Here is a 19,815-nt window from a genome sequence, read left to right on the forward strand (position 1 = left end):
TCTAAGGGTTACTGACATTAAAAATAACTGGGGGAAGAGGATGTTGTTCAATAGAAACCTTTCCAGTTGCCCTAGCTGTGCCTGAATGTGACACAGATTTTCAGGTTGCTGGTTGCTCCCTTAACTGCTTTGTGTCTAAGCAGAAATTGTCGTTCTTCCCTGTTGTTTGGGTCTTTGTTGATTGATTGTGTTCCCAGCGAAGCTGCAGCTGCCCAGGCCATATCATCAGCATCTGAGCAGAGTGGAAATCTTTCAAATTTCATCAGCAGGAGGGTGAAGTTTCTCCCTCTGCTCCTTTACCTAAGGTGCTGTCTTCTACTTCTTGGGCCACTGATGAACTAATTGCTAATGATACTAATTTCTGTAGTATCTTACCATGTAATTTGGCATTAATGTATGGATATATATCTGGAAAAATAATAGAATAATGCTTTCTGTTAATAGTTTTTTACATAGCAGTGAAGTAACCAGTTCTGCATCAAAACAGTGACTTGAAATATTTTCTGATGGTGATATCTGTGTTGGTGGGATTTGATATTAACTTGCTATTCTGAGACCAGGGAATTATCCTTGTGGTGTGAGCAAGAACAGAACATTAACTCCACTGGTGTCCCAAACTGGTATAAAACTGAGGTGAAGAGCTCAGCACTAGATTAAGAGGATCTCTGCCTCAACAGAAGTTTCACATGTGAGTCAGAGTCGCATGATTTTTTTGGTACAGTTTACATCCTTATTGCTCTTTATCGCAGCAAAGGTCATTGAAGATGTGGGTAATTTTTAAAGTGCCTTGTGAAATTTTAGCTGTGTGACTTCAATCTTAAGGGGGATAATGTGGCAAAAACCCAACTGGAAAATGTTGCTCTTGGTGCTCAGATGCTGAACACAAAGTTAGTACTGTCAGCCCTGCAAATGGAGATGGTTTAGAAAGCATTGCTCTATGTAGGGGATTCAAGATTAACCTAATGATAATAATAATGCAAAGACACATGACTGACTGCACTGATCTCAGAGCTATAAAGTCTCTTTTTACATCTTAATTTCTGGTAAATTTCAGCAACTTTGTAATAATTTTTCTGAGTTAATTTTAAATTCCAGAAGTTTTGGAGAAAATAGTATGATACAGACAAGTTTAATTTTAGAAACGAAACAGATTAGATAATTAAGTATGTGCTTCAGTAACTTTTGAATAATTCTGGATCAATTATAGGAAGTTCATTGTATTTTCTGATGCATATGAGATACACTGGTTATGTGTCTTTCAGTTCTTAATATGCACATAGCAAAAAAAAAAAATTTTCTTGGAAAGATTTTATGAATTCTTTAATGTGGAGATTCTGTTGTCCTTCAAGTGGATCTTGGAAGAGTTGCTTTCATTAAAATACTAGCAATAAGAGAAAATATAAAAATCACATGACTAAGGAATAATTTGAGGTACTTTTCCAAATGTTTTGAACAGATATTCTTTTACTTCTGTGGACATTTAGAAGCAGGAGTCTTCGGTATTGTTGTCATTTCATATGATGATTTCAGGTGCATGTCTGGTAGTCCTCAGCAGGATTCAGAGAAACAGGAAGAGAATGACAGGTTTACTGCACATTAATGGCATTTCCAGCTTGATTTCCCCATTCTGTGAGGGGCTTAAATGTCCACAGATTCTTGTTAGACTGCAGACAGGTGCTACTTAATTTACAGGGCAGGAGCTCAGGTTTAGCTCAGTCATGGATTTTTCCAGTCACCTATTTGAATTATCTTTTATTCCATGCTGAATGTAATTTTGTTGAAACCCTGTGAATGACAGTGCTCCTGATCTGCGCTGACAGAGGAGGGAGGACAATTAGAGCTCCTGAATTCCTGTATTTCTTAGTATTGCTTCTGCCTTCCTTTTCTGCTTCTTGCTTGTTTTACCTCTTGCTGTGTCTCAAGTAAAAAGAAACAATAGGTAGTGTTATGTCACAACACAAGCTTTCAGCACAGGCAATGATTTTGTAATTCTTTTGAATGCCTCAAAACCTTAGGAATCACAGAAATAGTGTCTTTCTCCTTTTTGGTTCTCTAGCTTGATATGCTGAGGATTGCAGTTAACTTTGGCATAGCCTGTGAGGCGGGATATGAATGACTAGGTAGATTAATTAGTTTAAAATTAATTGGGTAAGTTTAATGATAAATGTTTGTCTGGAATTTTGACTTTGGTAGTGTGTGTGTTTCCTGTATGCAACAGCAACCATGGCCCTACTGGGTCAGACTAAAGGCCCAGCTCTGGTCTTCAGTGACTTTCATCATGCCTTTCTTTTAAATTTTATCTCCATCTCTAGATGAGGAAGCCTGGAGAGCCCACAGAATTCAAAGGATAAGGGTCACCAGGGATTTATACAATCTGTTCATTTTTGCAAATTACTGTTTAGCACTGAATTGATATTTTTAGAGAGCTTTAACTGTAGATTTCATTTCCTGCAGTTACCAGCAAGTTCAGAAATTGTCATTATTAGGTAAACTTAGGGTTTTCCCTTTGCACAGGACTTTGTATTTATATTATAATTAAAAAGAAGCCTGCCCTGAAAAATTATATTCTGTGTCAGGAGAGTTGGCCAGCCAATTAATTATACACTCACTATATAATTCTGCATTTGTATTAATTATACATCTCTTAACTGTGGGGAAAAGTTCATTTTCAAGTAACTGAGATATATATTAATCCTCAGTGTTCAAAACACAATCCCTTGTGCCAGTGTTTTTGGTTTTTGTGAGGTAGAGCAGTGTTCTTCAACAATGATCCACAGGATGGTGTATGTTCTGAAATGAATTAATTAATGAAGTCATTAATTACAGAGTTGATGAAAGGTAGATGTAGGAGAAATATTGCAACTGAAGAGATGTGTTTGTCCAAGAAGGTTGGAAAATTCCAGTATTGAATATGTGCAGTGAGAAGTGGAATGGATCTTTTTTCCTTCCACATTTTTGAAGATTTTTACATTACTTTTTGTGAGCATTAAAAAATGTACTATGGGCCTCTGATTCTTGGACAGAGGAGTAAACAAGGAGAATAGAGTTTTCATGTCACTTTCAGAGGGATTTGTCTGCCATGTGCCCTACCTTGGATTTGTAGAGATGCTTCCTTTTCCTTTGGAGGCAAATTTGGGTGTGGGTGTGGAGACAATTTCTGCCTGCGCCAACACGTACACTCCAGTCGCTTTATTGAGCTGTGACCTCCGTTCTCACTTGCCCGAAAATATTTTTAATTAAAGCTTCCTCATTTTGAGAATGTAGAGATGTGATGACATTTTCCACTTGCCTTGGAACAGGTTGGTTTGGAAGGAAATCTTGCTGTTTCTCTCCTACTCTTATCGTATCTCTAGAATGCTTTGGTTTTTGGGTAAGATTCTTGTACTTTTAGAGCCCACACTGTGCCCCCAGCCCTTCCCAGAATTTCTCAGTGACACTACCAAACTTAAAAAAATATCTAAATATTACAAAATCCAATGAGAACAAATTTTATAGAGGAGAGAGAGATGTGCCATTAATGTGTGGGAACCTTACAGCTGCAAATTCCACTTATTTCCGTGTTCTTGTCCTACTCTTTATATAGCTGGGAAGTTTTTTATTTAGCTGAGAATATTTATTCCATACAGGTCTGCTTCAATTGACATGCTGCAGTTATTATTTCAGTTTCATATCATTGATCCCTAAGGAAATATTTTTTGCCAGCTAGATCTTTGTCTTTTTGTTCTCCCTCCGTCTTTTTTCTTCTTTCTTTGTTCCAGCACTTGCTGAAAATGTTAGATGAAGTAGGCCAGCTGCTCTTCCTTCTGGAGCATTTGGAATTAAAATTTCTGATAATTTTAGCTTGTTCAATACACCTGAATTAAAAAGCTAATCAGTAATTGACATTTGGAAGAGAAAGTCTTCATTTTGTTTACCCTTCAGGTTATTTTAAATGGATATTTCTCAGATCAGGTAATTTAAGCTGGTTTTTTTTCCTACAATGATGAGTGTTGAACCTAAAATAGAATAATTTCTTGCTGGCTCAGAAATAATTTACTAAGGTTTCCTTTCCCCTAGCTATGAGATTCAGAATATTTCCCTTATTGTTACTTTCAGCATTTGTTCTCCAACCTATGTTAGCCTTAATAAGATAATTCCCAGTAGGGAAAGGAATTACCATTCCTTTATTGATGTTTCAGAGAGCAATATCCACAGCCAGTGCTGTCCCTGAGGATTTGGTACACATACATTTCACTACAAATAAGAATGAGTAGAGATTTTGCATACTGTTGATGACATCATGCTTGGATTTCTGTGTAAACTTTAGTGATTTTTTTACATTTTATTAATATATTGAGAAAGGAATCTAAAAATCTTTGAGTGTAGGTTTTGAGCATTGTTCTGTGTTTGCATTTGCTACCGTCAGTGCTTGCCAGCTCTGTGATAAAAAACCCTTCATCATTTGCCCCTTTACCTTCATCATGTCAATTATTGGATATTCTTGGTAGTACAAATATCATTTAGATGTGAATGATGTGTTTTATTTTGACCATTTCCACAAAGAATTTGCAGACCTTTTCTTATTTCTTAAAGAAAGCTCTAAAAGCTTGACCCAGCCACACTGGGAAAGACTGTTTTAATTTCACCTGGGGTTGTAAATCAATATCCATTTACTATTCAGTTACTGCTTGCATTTCCCTGGGTAATAGTATAACACATGTAATGTCAGTGCAGTTTGGCATTTGTCCTCATTAGTATGGCAAAGGACACTTTTTTGCAAGAGTAAGCAAGCATCATGCCATATTTGTGACATTTCCTGCAGAACAAAGGAGGAAAGATGTAATCAGTTTGTGGACGAAGGACATGCAGCCCATCTGATGTGGGGCCTCCAACACTGAAATGAAATCTCTTGAAAAATTAGGCCATGTGGTATACCATTGTATGTTATTGATTACAGCTGAAACAGGAAGGTAGGGGTGGCACAGTGTAGCTTTGGGAGTTCTAACTGATTTATTAATTTAATAGTTTAAAATAAATACATCATAAACATCTATTCCATAATGTCAACAGTTGAATTATAGGCCATAATGGTAACATAACAAATAATGCTTGGGATTATATACACGTATGTCCTTATACATGTTGCCCTATACATTTCTAACCTCATATATAATTTATTTCTTGCCATTTCAAAGCAAAGTATCATATACACTAATTATACATTAGAATCCTACTTTATAGTTATTATCACCTATGTATGGCTTGGAGTTTGGCCTAAAATTCCAGTGCTTCTTGCAGGTTGTTGAGAATGTTGTGGGTACTTGAACTGAAAAGTAAGCCAGGTTTAGGGCAAATGTATCAGCTACACATCATTCTTTGCTCAGGGGATGGTGGAAAGCCTCATTTCCAGATTTTACCACATGCTGATAAGAAAGAAAAGCTGGTGGCTGCTCCCCACTTGGTGGGTGATGTGGAAAGTACTGCTGGCCTTGGCTCCCTGCTCATTGGAAAAATCAGTCTCACTCTTCCGAGGGTGGAAAAATACAGTTTTAATTTATGTTTCATAACTTTGATATTAAAACAACGTAGATGAATTCTGGGAGAACGGGAAGCATGACTGATGTAATAGTTAAGCAGACCCTTTGGAGGAGCCCTAAGGTCACCTAAGAGAGTTCTCTGGAGCTCACAGTCCTTCAGTTCTCGGCCCCTGTGCCGTGCCGTGCCATGGTATTCAGCACACCCTGTCTTTGTTATCTATTTCTTGAAAAAACATTCTGTGCTGTGGAATTGCTTTGTCACACCAAAGACAAGTTTAAACATTCATAAGGTTTTTTTTTTTTTTGGTACTAATAATAGATCTTTGTATCTCCATGTGAAGAGACTGTCTCCTGATTGAGTCAGAGACTGGGATGTTGGTTTGTTTTCTGACAGTGAAGTGCAATTAAAACTCATCCCTTTTGAAGTTTGCTGGTGAAAGAGACCCTCTGGCTTCCCAGGAGTTCCCTTTAGACTGATTACATAAACTATTTATTACTTGGGAGAAAGTGTGATAGAGATTTGGACTTTTTTTTTTTTTTTTTTTTAAGTGTTTGTATTAGGAACATCTTTGTTGCTCTCTATATAGTAACAGAATCCTTCAGGGGAGGAAGAGGGAGTCCTTTTTGACTGAGTAACATGCTCTGCAGAGGGCCTTTTAGTGATCCCAGTGTGCCCAGGTGACTTGGCAGCTGTTGAGGGACCTGGAGGAGCAGGAGGCAGTGGGAAGCGTGTGAAGGTAGGGATGGGGAGCAGGGTGGGAGCAGAACCCAGCAGGTGCTGGGGAGGATGGTCACCAATCACCTGGACTGAAGAAGGGTCATTGTTGGGATCCAGGAGACAGATGGTGAGTTGCAGAGATGGGCAAAATTAATATTTAACAATACAAACTCAGCTCAGTTTGGGCCAGCCATGACTTTGCTCCTGCCAACACCATCTGTAGCATTCCAGATACACATCCCTACCTTCTCAGCCAAGAGGAATGAGGCTCAGCAGAGGAGAGGTAAAACACTGTGAGACACCAGGTTCTCTGGAAAGGGAAAAAATGGCATGAAAAAGGCAGTACCAGTAATTCCAGCTCCTGCAGGAGTGTGGAGGAACTTCTGGCTGGTTCACAGAGAAAGCCGAGGAGAGGGCAGAGGAGTGGAAGGAACCCTGCAGCTATTGGGGTGGAAGAAGCAGCTTGTTCTGGGATCGCAGTAGAATGAGTGACCAAGGAAGGACAGAGCTTCGTCCTGTACCACTGAATATCTTTTGACTCAACACTGTACAGTGCAGGTGAAATGAGAACTTTTTACATCCCAGAGGAGGAAGGACTGTAAGTAAAGGGGAGTGGGCAGAGAATAGCTGGTAGAAATAATACCTGGAATCAGGGCAAAGTTTTAGGGTCAGAATTAGCAATATGCATTCTAGGGAAAGATTAGGAACACGAATCAGCTGAAACTCAGTTACTAAGCTGGGAATTGGGTTAAAATATTTCTACCTAGTAAACCAAGCACTGAAGAATCTGTTGTGAGATTTTTTTTTTTTACTTTCTACAGTAGATTCAGAAGGAGATCAAAGTTGCAACATCAAAACCAACAAATTTTTCTTGAGCTGTAAGATTACTGCTGCCTTTGGTAAAATCCTTGAAAGCAGGGACAGAACTGTTGTGACAATTTTGCAACCCCCTCTTCTCAGCTGCACAGCTGGGGACAATGCATTTGGGTAAAGTGGAGGAAAGCTGCCTGCTGACTTCTATTATTCCTTTCTTAGGAATAGTAAAAGAGGAAAAGACTTTTTCCTAGGAAAGCTTTCTTCTGGGAAAGAAAGCATAAAACCACAGTATAAAACCTTGCATAAAATAAATCTTAAGTAGGGACATTTTAGCTATTAAAGTGCTGTGTAATGAGAAGGCAGCCCAGGATGGGCACCTTTCTTTATGCACAGTGCTGGTCTATACATGAAGCCATCTAATCAGATATATGTGTCCTTGTACAGTGTAGTAGCAATGAGCAAATATGAAAAGGAAGGAGCTTTATTTACCTCACTGGGAAGCCGTTATCATATGGAAATGATCAGAATTTAAATTTGTATCATCTGTCACAATTTGCTGCTGCTGTAATTAAAATAACACCAAGGACACGTACAGTGAGCCTGGCTAGACGTGCTCCGTGCTCCTAATGACTGTCAGATGGGAAGGCAAGGGGTACGGAGAGGGCAGGGCTGCGGGAAGATCCGGAGGGAGATGGTGCCAGATGGCCGGGCTTATTTTATTAATTTAGATCTCCATTATGGCATTTCTTTTCTTCATTTCTCCAAAGGATGAGTTAGTTTAATGGGAACCATTTCACAGCCACGGGATGACGTGTTTAACCCTCTGGAGCCCACAGCACTGCAGCAGAGCGCGTTTGTCACTCGTGTGTCCCAAAGCCGGACGCCTCTGCTCCAGCCCAGGGCTTGGCCCACAGCAGCCGTCCCTCGTCTAATTCATTGAATCCTGCTGTCCTAAACCAGTTCCAGCTTCTTGGCAGCAAAATAGTGCCAAGGCAGCGTTTTGAGCTGGTTCTCTCCTCTTTCATCCTCCCCTGCTCGGGACACAGCCGGGCTGTCCGTGCTGCTGGACATCGCCACTTTGGGCTGATCTGTTACACCCGCAAAAACTTCTTGTTAGCAGCAGATAGCCTCACTCTTCTTCTTCTTCCAGCTCTGGGGTGCCTGGACGCCCAGAAAGCACTGGGTGAGAAGTACTGAGGAAAGAGAGTTTAAAAGATTTTTTCCTCTGGGGTTTGGTCCCCACAGCCGCGCTCAGTTCGTGCGGGATCTGCCGCCTCCCGGTGGCTCCTGAGAGGAGCTGCGCGCAACAGGAGCTGCCGATTTTGGGTGGTGTTTAGAGATAAAACCAGGAATATCGCCTTCTGAAAATCTGTTTGGCACAGCCTAAAGCATCTGCGTCCAGAGCAGGGTTTTTTAATTTCTTCCCTTTCTCGTGTCCACTGTGATAACAAAGGAGCTTTATTTTTCAGGTCTTCTGCTTTATCAGTGGTTATTGCATTAGTATTGGCAACAAAATGAGCTTGTCTTGTGTGATTTGGTGGAGAAAAAGCCCACTAAACTTAGGAAGACTTTCTCGATCCTGACTATGCATCCTGTATAAAAAGCCTGTTAAACAATTCATGAATTCATTCAGAAATCTGTATCACATTTAGGTCATTCTTGGATTCCAGTAGAGTAGCTAGACTCATTTTGATTATGACTGAACAAATAGCAAGATGCATTTCCACATACTGTGATTTTAGTGACACATGCAGGAAAAAAACCTGAATTCATCCCAAAAATTTGTGGTACACCGTGGCAGGAAAAAAATAAACAAAAAGCTCTAAATAAAATGCCATGCAGAGGATGAAACCTGACATGATAGCACAAGGAATAAGGCATAGCATTTTCAGGATTCTGAATCAATAACTGGACTTTTGAACATCTCTATGAATACTTTTCAAAATATCTTGTATTGTGATTCCTAGATTTTTTCCAAACTATGCCAATTTGTAATGGTTTTCCAGTGCATCCCCAAGGATTTGACAGGTGGAGGAAAACTGCATTTCATCAGCCCAAGGCTGACAGTGACACAACTTACTTGTTGATAGCAAAGTGATTTGCGCTGTCACCTCTGCTGGGCCTGCAGTGTTCAGCTCTGCTGGTGACAAGGCCTGTGCTTTGCTGAGGGGAAAGGCAAAGATAAGAGGTAGGGATGCCTGGGAGGAATCAGAGAGCCTTTGGAGGGTGTGTGGGTTGATGGAGAAATCAGGGATCTCATGTAGTCATTGAACAATGAGTCCTTGTGCCAAGTGAGACACAAGGGAAATGTTGGTGGAGCACAACATTCTACCTCAGATTATTCTGGAGCCTTATACATATGCTGTATATTAAATATTAGGTAAAATATTAGATGAGATTAGGTTAGATTAAGCATTCAGAACTTGTTAGGCTATCAAAATGAAGTCTTTGGGTACTGAAAACACACATTTTTGAGAAAGATGCATAAAGATTAGAGGCATGGTTTTGACAAGGATCTCAAATTTTGAAAGATTTTTGCAAAGCTTGTCCAGACTGTTGAAGCTTTGTTGTCATTTCAGACCTTCTGAGAGCTCACAGCTTTCCTTGTTAGACTGACAGTACCCAAATATTGCCACTGCTTCCTTAGTCCTTCCCTAGCACTCCAAAATTGCTGGGTATTTTCCAGGTGTTATGTTAAAATAACTGTATGAATGCTTTTTATCCGACCTTTACCCAGTACTTTTCTGTGTTTTCATTGCTTCTGTTTTACTCTCTTTTCCTCAGTGAATTTTGTCTTAATACTTAATACTGTTAATATTGTACCAGGTCTAGAGAGAATGAGCTCATGATTGAGAGTGAAGTAGACGTTCAGAATTATACAACATACAAAATTGTATAAAAATATTGAATGATTTATTTAGGGATATGAGTACATTACAGCAGTAATCTAATTCCCTGTGTCTTCCTAAGCAGCTTTCAAAAATATTTTTTTATTTCTTTGGGTTTCAAATTGCTGCTAAAATAATGAAAATGGATGGAGCTGATGACGAATCATCATGACAATGTTTGGTACCAACAGGGACTTTTGCTGGAGTGTTTTAATCAGGAACAGGGTCCCAGTGGCACTGGCCCACTTAGACCTGCAGACACAAATTAGAAAAGAATGCTTGCTATTTCCTTTGTTTGTACTGGTGTTGCAACAGTTTAAATTAACACTTCTGTAAAGAGTAATAAATGAATCTAACTCAAAGCTCTGTGGTGAGGTGGCAGGCAGGCTGAGAGCTCAATTGGGTATTTTGCAGCCCGTGGGTTGATGTTCCTCAGGGGGAAGAAGGCACAGGGCCTCCCTTTAGGCACCTGATTGCAGCATGTCAGCACCCAGGAGTTTCCTCCCAGCCCAATCAAACACAAAACACTCAGCAGGAAGGGGTGGGGGCCTCCAGATGACCTTTAGAGAATGAGTGTTAAACAATAATAACTTACCCTTCTTTGCCCTACACAGACATGCAGCTCTCTCCTGAGGGAGCCTGGGGAACCCATGTTGCATATGCAAATTAAGCAATGTGGATGTTTCTGTGAAATGGAAATCCATGAAAAATTTTTCTTCTGAGAAAGAGCTAAACCTTACTTTGCACATCAGTGTCAGAAGTTTTATGGATGTAGCTTGAACCAGACTTTAGAAAAAGGTAATGAAACAAAACCAAAGCAAGCACAGAATCAGAAACAACATTAAATGGTTATTTCTTACAATGAAAATCAATATTGGTCTGGTAAGTGGGTTTCTATTTTCAAGCCTTCCTTCTGCCTGTGGGGACTTCACTACTGCTGGCATTTAGCATTAGATGACCTGGCAGTCTGCATTCAGCCCCACTGGTAAATATAACCTCCTGACTCTGAGGAGCTTGGGTCAATTCACAGTTTGTTGGTTGGAGCTGTCATTAATTACGGCTGCAAAAGCAATTGCAGCTGACAATATAAGCCAAATAAGCACCAGCTGTCTTGGAAGTCATAATGCAGGAAATCTTTATCTCAGGTTGTGTTTCTCAGCAGCACAAATAATTACACATTAATTAGTACTATTTGTCATTTAATACATGGGACATGACCAGAAGACTTACTAATGTCTGACATATTTTTTTTTTCAGGATGATTTTCTGTACAGTGTCTCTGTTCTAAGTGGAATCCTTTGCACTGTCTTGGCAGTAATCAAATTTATGCTGGGAAAGGTCCTTACAAGCAGAGCACTGATAACCGATGGTGAGTGTGACATTGATCCTGCTGCTTTCATAGACTCTTCCAGGGAATGTTGTGGACGCAGAGGATAAGAGTGACCCCTGCACAATGACAGCTGTGAAAGAGCATTGAAATTAGGCAGCCACTAGGAAATGGGAAAAAACCCAAACCCTAGAGCAGTCCGTGGTACCACTGGCCTTTAGCACAGATAGCTCAGCTGGAATGACTCTGTCTGGTGGAAGTCAAACAGTGAATGTGTGGATAGTAAGCAGTAACAGAGAGTTAGAGGTGGAGCAGATAATGAATTAGAGGTGTATTAGTCAGAGGTTAGGCTGCAGCAGGGCTCTCAGAGCTCTGGTTAAGTCACCTCCATCTTCACTGCCTGTGCCTGGAGAATGGTAAATCCTGACAGTTTAAATGAAGCAAAGTCTGCTGTAGAAACGCTGCCTGCCTTGAGCAGGGATCATCACCATCATCCACAGGTACCCCCATAGGTGTCATTTGTCACCACAGTGCTTTCCCTGCCACTCAGCAGAGCTGCTGGAGCATGGCAGGTGTGAAACAAAGCCTTTCCCTGCCCTGCACTCCTCTGGCCCTGCTGGTGTTTGGCACAGGTTGAATCTCCTCCACTGCATCCTTGGAACACCTCACTGCCACCACTGTATTGGCCCAGGTGTGTAGCAGCTGACTGGTTTTGGTTTTAAAGGAAGTTTAAAATCACTCTTTAAAAGTAGCTCCAGATATTCCTCTTACTGACAGAGCTCAAGCTTGTGAGTCCTCAGAAATCCTGGGGATCTGTCTTTCAAACAAGTGAGGCCACAGTGATGGCAGAAGTTTCACAGCTCCCTACAAATCTCTCCCAGTTTTTATCTGCCAGCACAGGACAATTTGAAACAGTCTGTAAACAGACACTGTAGGGTGTTCATGATTCATGGGTCGTGGTACCTAAATTATTTTATTCTTTGCTAAAGATTTCACTTTGAGGAAATTAAATTCTCAGCTTACTCTAGAGATACATACAATTAACTTTATTTTAAGCAAATTAAACATACTCAGCTTTTTTCTTGATGATATGTGATAACACGTATTACGAGTATCTCTATCATCCCACTTACAGAAATGCTTCATGAGTACTTACATTTTAAATCTAAAAGAAGCAAAAAAGGCATCAGAATAACAGTGAGGGGGTTACAACTAAGCTACTGCCTCCCTGCATTTGGGATTCTCTCCCAACAGACCTCCAGCTCAGAGATCTTATTCTTTCCAATGGGCTCTGCCACTCTAGACATTTTGAAACAGAAATATCTCCAAAAGGAAAAAGGATTCTGGAAAGGATGCTGGTAACTGCAGCCCAGTGAGTCTGACCTCCTTCACTGCCAGGGTGTAAGTGGGTCATGTTGACCATTTCAGAACTGTGCCTGGGCAGGCAAATGATGAACCCTCCCTTTAAAACAATGTAGCTGAGTTTTGAAACAGAGCAGTTTATTTAGACAAAATATTAGCTGAAAATTCCTACGTAGCTCCAGCTCTGAATTGTTCTCCTTCATGACAGAGAAATCTCTTTCCCCATAATTACATCCTCATGCTAATGATACTGCTTCTGAGCTGGAGACTGCTCATTCTTTGATTAAAAAAATTAGGGAAAAAGGTATAAAATTACCTCAGCCTGGTTTTTATCTCTCTTCTCTCCTTTAGAACTACTTTAGAAAATGTAGGAGGCTGATCTTAACATGTGTGGTTAAATATCTGCTTTCACCAGATATATTTACATATATACTTGATTTATTAACAATCAGGAAGAGACAATGTGATTCAGCAGCTGAGACAGATTTAGCAGTCCCTTGCATATCTTTTTTTAGTGTTTTCTGTTTCCTGCTAATTTACCTCCTGTGATCCCTGGCTCCAGACCAACAAACTGTTTTGAATAAAAGGAGCATGAATTTTTCTTCCTGAAAAATAGGTTTATTTTCAGAACAGCAAATTCTCTCTTATACATGTCAACCTCTATTAACAATTTTTTTTTAGAATAATTTTGTTTTAGAGTAGGGCTTAACAACAATATCACTTTAAAGCCTAGATGTATGAACCCTAATGAGGCAAAATGTCATTTGTACAGGTTGTTTATAGCAAAAGCTCTTGGCCTTTAGGATAATAAAAATAGCCATTTCCTGCCTTGAATTTTGTGACATCTCAGAGGACAACTCTGTGACAGTGATGTCAGCCAACTTTCCTGTAGGTTTTAGGTACCTGTTTCCTACCCAGATTTAGCCACCCGTTTTTTCCTGTGCTGGCCCTACACACAGAGCAGTGTATGGATTAGTACCTGCAGCCATTCCATGATTTCCTGCCACATCAGCAAAGAAAGGTTTGGCTGAATGAGAGCCAGGAAAGGAAAAAAATTTCCTTTGCAAGTAGCTTTTAGATCATTTGGAACCATCAGCCAATAATGGCATGGAAATATTTTATTCTTTTGCATATTGTGCTGATGGATTCTGACTTAAGCTGGAGCAGGGGAAGTAACAGTGGTTTAAATTTCTAATTAATTATTTATATTTTATATTCTTTATATCTATAGACACAATACAACATGTGCTAGCAGTATAAATTAATAAATAGACGAAGACTGGGTGTGAGAGGTGTGGATCAAAGGACATACTCAGGAACAAGTGTCAGGTATATCATTGTTGGCAGTCATGGGGAATTGGAAAAACCTGGCTAAGTCCTGTAAACAGCAGCTGGCTAGAGCTGACTCACCAAGGAATATAGAATATTTCAAGTTTGATATTTCATTTGTTACCTAGGTTAAATAGCATATGGATCTACCATTCTCAGTGACTTTTTTTTTTTTGGTAGAACAACAGGGGTGTCTTTTGGGTTACTGTGGAAAAAAAATCAGAAAAAGGGAATTTGGAGTTAAAAAACAGAAAACAAGGAATGACTTAAAAACCCCCAAATCAATAATCAACCAAGCAGGAGTTGGATGAAAAGGGGCATTAATTTTTCCAAAAGCTCTGTGAGAATTTTGAAGGGACTGGCTTGGAGAAAAAGAGAAAGGGTTTAAAAAAGAAAAAAAGGAATCTAAAAGGATGTTCATTAAAATTGTGAATAGTAGATAAGAAGCTGCTGTGGTATATCTAAAGCACAAATGGAAAATATTACTAGGGTTATCCTTTGTGTCTTCAACAACATCTACAGCTCTAAACAAGAGTGCCAAGCATGTAAATAAATATAGGGTATGGGGTAAAAAGCTCCAAGAGAGGCTCTTTGACAGGTTACTGTGCAAAACCATTTTCCTTTCCATGAGTTCCTGCTGTTCATCCTTTAATTATTTTTTTTCTCCCTTCTAGGTTTCAACTCTCTTGTAGGTGGAATAATGGGCTTTTCCATCCTTCTTAGTGCAGAAGTGTTTAAACACAATTCTTCCGTCTGGTTCCTGGATGGCAGTATAGGAGTGTTAATTGGACTCACAATATCTGCCTATGGAATCAAGTGAGTATCTCCTGGGAGCACTCAAGGCAGTGTGTCCAGCAGCCGGGCTGGCCCTGAGGTAGGAAGTCACAGTCTTTAAGGGCTTAAGTAATTCCAGTGAAATCAGTCCCTGGAATTTATTAGACTAGCAGCCAATACTGGAGCAGAGTGTGTGGAAAGGGTTATAAAAGACTGTGTCCCCCACATCAGCTGGAAAGCAGCCAGGACTTAAAAAGAAATTGGAATAATTTTAGATTTTTGTACACTTGAAATGCAATATATGAAAAATGACCACAAATGATGGATAAAATCAGTCCTCATTACTTTTGGGGCACATTTCTGAGCACTGCTTTTCCACAGGAAGTCTGGATTTAAGCAAAGGTGCTCAAGTTTAAAGAAGGATCTTGCTATTGATTTCTGTCCCAGCCCTACCTTTGGCAACTTCTGAACTGAAGGTTCCTGCTGGTGTTTCAGATGTTGCTTTTCTTGAATTTTAAGATGCTTTCTTGATTCACACCAGAAACAGACTAAAAAAATCAAATTAAACTCTGCCATGCACTTCATTGCTGCCACAATTTCCCTTGACTGCATGGAATCTAACCCGAAGTTTGCACTTCATCCCTTGTGGATTATCTGCCATAGGAGAAAGGGGGAGATGTGGAGTGTCTTAGTTGGAACTGTGCCCGTTGAGAAGCAGCCCTTGGCCAGGCTGCAGTCAGCCCTCACCTGGAAGCTGTGTGGGGTTTTCTTTTTCAACTTGGAAAATTCAATTAACATTTTAATGAGGAATACCACTCTTGAATAAGTCTCTATAATCACAATTTCCACTGTAAAACTAACAGTTCTGGAAAACTGTGGAGGCTGTTACTCCACCTGAGCTCTTTCTTATTAATGAATCTTTATATATTCAGTGCTGTGCCTGTGCCTGACCCCGTGTGCTCTCCCTGCAGGCTGCTCATTGACATGGTGCCGCGGGTGAGGCAAACGCGCCACTACGAGATGTTCGAGTGAAGCTGCTGCCCTCTCCCTGCAAGGACTGTCAAACCACAGCATTCTACGTCTTGGCAAGTGGTGCCAATGGTATTTTCCTGAATATGCAGTTTGTTTCCCGTGGTCTGTTTCTGTTGAAATTTGTTTGAATGGGAAATCTCTCTGTAAATCTGGCATATTGTGCACACTGCTTGCAATTCAGCCAAACAGCAGCGTTTTGGTTTGGTTTTTTTATTTATTTCCAGTATGCTATTGATTCCTGTGACAATAGAAAACATGCAGTTCGCAGTTTGAACCCAGCTGCCATGTTGTATATTCCAGAGTGAAAGTGTTCTCAATGGTGTGGTAAGCCTGTGGGTAAAGAAGTGCCAGTTTCAGATTTTTGGATTTTTTTTCCCCCTGGCCTGTATTTTCACAAACACATGCTGTAACAGGAGTACAATCCTTGCTAACCTCTTCGACTAAGAGTATCTTACATAGAGTCTGGACACCAAGAGCTGTGTTGCTTAAAACACTTAAGTAGCTACTTCCACCCTCTTGTTGAAATAGACAGCCAGAAAGAGCAGGTACGGCCCTTTCTGTGATCAGAGAGATATTGCATTTTAACCCCAAATTAACCAAAACTATACCTCTTCAATTTAAATTCTATTTTTTCTTGATGAGACACTGTTCGTAGCTTTGCATGGACCAAACAAGCACACACAGTATTACTGTACAGACCAAAGCCAAAAAAGTCATGCAGGGAAGAGGAGCTGCTCAAGGAATGGGATTTTCATCTCCTATTTTACCATATGCAGCTGTACCAGCGTGTGTGACGTTGTGGTTGCTCTGTAGTCTGACAACGGCACAGCAGTGGCTCAATCTCGTGGTGAGATACAGATCTATTTATTAGATTTAGATTGTCCTGTAAAGTGTTGCTCACTTTCCATCACACATCTTATATATTACTTAATAGCAGGTTAAATGATCAAAGAATCTTGATGTATAATCAATAAAACTGGTATCTATTTTATACAGTATCTGTAAGTAACATTTGAAAACTATTTCCAGAATGTATCATAGAACAAAGTCTTCCTGTATAGCAGCCTATTAAACTGGATTCTCTGGCTATAGCCATTTTCTCTTTATTTTATGTATTCCAGGTCGGTTTTCACAACAGAGAATCAGTGTTGTTGCTTCTGTTTATCACAGGTGAATAAAAAATATGTCAGTCAACTGCAGAGATTGAAGTAAGATCGCAGTAAGTAGCTGAGTAGCTAGAAATGCCCATTTCCACTACAGAACAATAGACTACAGCTATGAGAGTAGATGTACAATTAGACTGATCAGTGAGGGCTGTAGAGTGGGGACACCGATATTTTCACAGGTATGATGTTAAAACTGTATTTCCCATCATCTGTGACTTGATCAGGTCCTTAAGGATCTCTAGTAAAAGACAACTCCCACTGATAGGTGTTGGAAGAGACCCCCCTGCAGTGGTTTCCCTGACCTGACAGTACCCATATGGGGGGCACAGTATTGCAAAGAGAACATGCCTTGCTACAGGATTCCTCATGGCAAAACTGCTGCTGCAGTTTGTTTTCACATATTTTGGATCAATTAAGTTTGTATAAGTATTTGTATGCAAAGTGTTGCTGTTCATGCTGATGCTGCTTGTGCCTTGCTGTCACAGGATGGTGTCACTCAGCTGTAAGGTGCCAAAGGAGCTGCTTCAGAGGAGAATTCAGCAAGGACTCCAGAAGGAGTGGAGAGTGTAGGAGCACTGACTGTACTCAGCACAGGTGGATTTTTAAATATCAAATGCCACCCCAAGACCCTGTCTTCCTGCACAAGACCCTAATGTTTTATACTTTTGCTTTTCCCATTATGTTTCTCCTCTCACATCAGTTCCATGAAGGCAGCTGTGGAAATGGTATTTCCTCACTGATTAACAGTGTTTATCAGGCATCTTCAGCCTCAGAATCATAGACCCAGGGCCTGAATCTAGCAATATTAGACATTTCATGGGTTTGTTAATTTTCTTGGTACTGTTTACCCTTTTCCACCTCCCTGAGGGCTTTATTCCCACTCCAGTCCCATTACTAGGTTTGAGAATGACACTTGGAAACTACCCAGAAGTGTTGCTTCCCAGGACCATGCAGTCCAGCAGCCTGTCTGTAGCCCGCTGCTGCAGAGAACTGAGGAGAAGGGACGTGGCTGAACTCCTGATCCAACCTTTGCCACACCAAAGTCCTCAACCACTGAAAGTATGCAGGACACTCAAACCAACACCCAGCTCAAGCATTAAATAATTCTGTTAAAATGCTGAGTGTAAACAGGAGCACAGATGTGCTCAGGCATGAAGGAAGGTTAAACACGCAGTTAATGAAGTTTCACAGTTCATTCTGGAACTCTGGAATGCTCCTAGGATGTTTCTAAGTACAGACACCTGAAAAGGAGCTGTGGTTTAACAAGTTAATCATACTCTTATCAGATTAGTTTAAACCAATTGCAGAAAGTTTTCAGGTGCTTCAAAGCATTGCTGGTGTTAGCAGGTAAATACAAGAAAAGAACAGAAATACTTGTGAGACTTGAAAAAGTCCAGGAAAAAATGATTCTCAGAAATGAAAGCAAACAGTGATAAAGCCAGCTGGCACTGGAGAGATTCTGTGTGGTACGTGACAACAGCAGAGAAAATCCATCTACTGTGACACTGCTTGAGCCAGCCACCCTCAGAGAGAACAGTTTCTATAGGAGTTTTCTTTATTAAATGTTAGTGCCAGTTGATTTTTTCCAACTATGAGATGGCAAGTGTGCTTCCAGCCAGGCTAAGTGAAGATGGACTTTTCAAAAGCTGCAACAGCTCAAAAGCACTCGGACTAATCACCTGAAACTTGGCACTGGCCACCATAATAACCTGTCTGGTGATCACAGCAGCCCTCAGCACTGCCAAGGGCTCTTTGTTGTGCACAGGACGTGAGGAAGGAGCCTCAGCACTCACACAAGGAACAGCACTGGCCAGAATGAGGCTGCAAACTGACACTTATTAAAGTCTGGCCAAGCTTACAATTGCAAATTAATCCCTGAAAGTGACTGTGACACTGAGCAGATGCTTTGAATCTGGCCATATTGTTCAGCAGAGAAGGGAGCTATCAAAAACTCTGTCAGGATTACACCAGCTGCAGTCTTGAATCCCCAGCCATAACCCACACACACCAGGTAGGCATGGGAAATGATAACGTTCATTTTTAGCTAAAAGCCAGATTTTTCTGAATCCTGGTAGTCCTTAAAAAATCACCAGACTAACATCTGCTGCTTATTTATTCCATTTTACTTCTAGCTATAGTAGGCAAACCATAAATAAGCATCATGGTGAGGCTCTTTTTCAACCATGGTGGAAAAGAGCCTCAAAAGACACTCCCTGATGTTCCAGGAATGAACATGAAGCAAAGATCCCAGACAAGAAGCTCCTCAGATGTGGGCAAATTCAGCTGTAGATACGCCTGCAGCTGGGAATGTACCACAGAGGTGTTCACCACTGTCACTGCCACTTGTATTTCTGCAATCCTAGCTGCCTGGGAAAAAGTGTAGGCATTTCTGGCATTCTTTTTTGTGGGTCAGCTCATGGAGATGCTAGGCTATGGGAAAAGTGTTAACAGAATAGTTTTGGGTGGAAGGGACCTTTAACGGTCATCCAGCCCAAGGTCATCCAGTCCATCTATTAAGCCTTAATAAATATGCAAACCAGGAATGTTTGTTCCCATCCTGACAATGCATTTTTCCTAGGCAGTCAAATAAAGAGCTAAGGAAATGCTGAAGCTCCTTGAACAGAGATTATCCCTGGAATATACAGACTTGTGTAGATGCTTCACACACAGGTTGCACATAGTTTTGCTGTGCTGGCAGTGATTTCTCACCTCTCAGCCTGTGCTGTGTGTGCTGCCACTGAGAGGTGCTGTGAGAGAGCCCATCCCTGCCCCTCTGGATGTGTTTATCCAGGACCAGGAACTGCACAGGAGTAGCACATAAAAACACATTCCTGCGGCCTGGCATGTGGGGCCGGGTTATGTAATGTGAGAGCATAATTAATTCAAG

At 40.6% G+C, this 19,815-nt stretch overlaps 1 protein-coding gene across 1 annotated transcript in view; it reads left to right on the top strand.

Moving 5' to 3' along the window:
• TMEM163 (transmembrane protein 163) overlaps positions 1–16,853 on the top strand; it is a 90,311-nt gene extending 73,458 nt beyond the window's left edge. The window contains exons 6-8 of the mRNA XM_039555313.1: positions 11,196–11,307; positions 14,631–14,772; positions 15,702–16,853. Coding sequence (XP_039411247.1) covers positions 11,196–11,307; positions 14,631–14,772; positions 15,702–15,762 — 315 coding nt within the window. The 3' untranslated portion in view covers positions 15,763–16,853. The remainder of the gene's footprint in view (positions 1–11,195; positions 11,308–14,630; positions 14,773–15,701) is intronic.
• Positions 16,854–19,815: the final 2,962 nt, after the last annotated feature.

The sequence above is a fragment of the Corvus cornix genome, chromosome 7, assembly GCF_000738735.6.
Source record: "Corvus cornix cornix isolate S_Up_H32 chromosome 7, ASM73873v5, whole genome shotgun sequence".
NCBI classification, from domain to species: domain Eukaryota; kingdom Metazoa; phylum Chordata; class Aves; order Passeriformes; family Corvidae; genus Corvus; species Corvus cornix.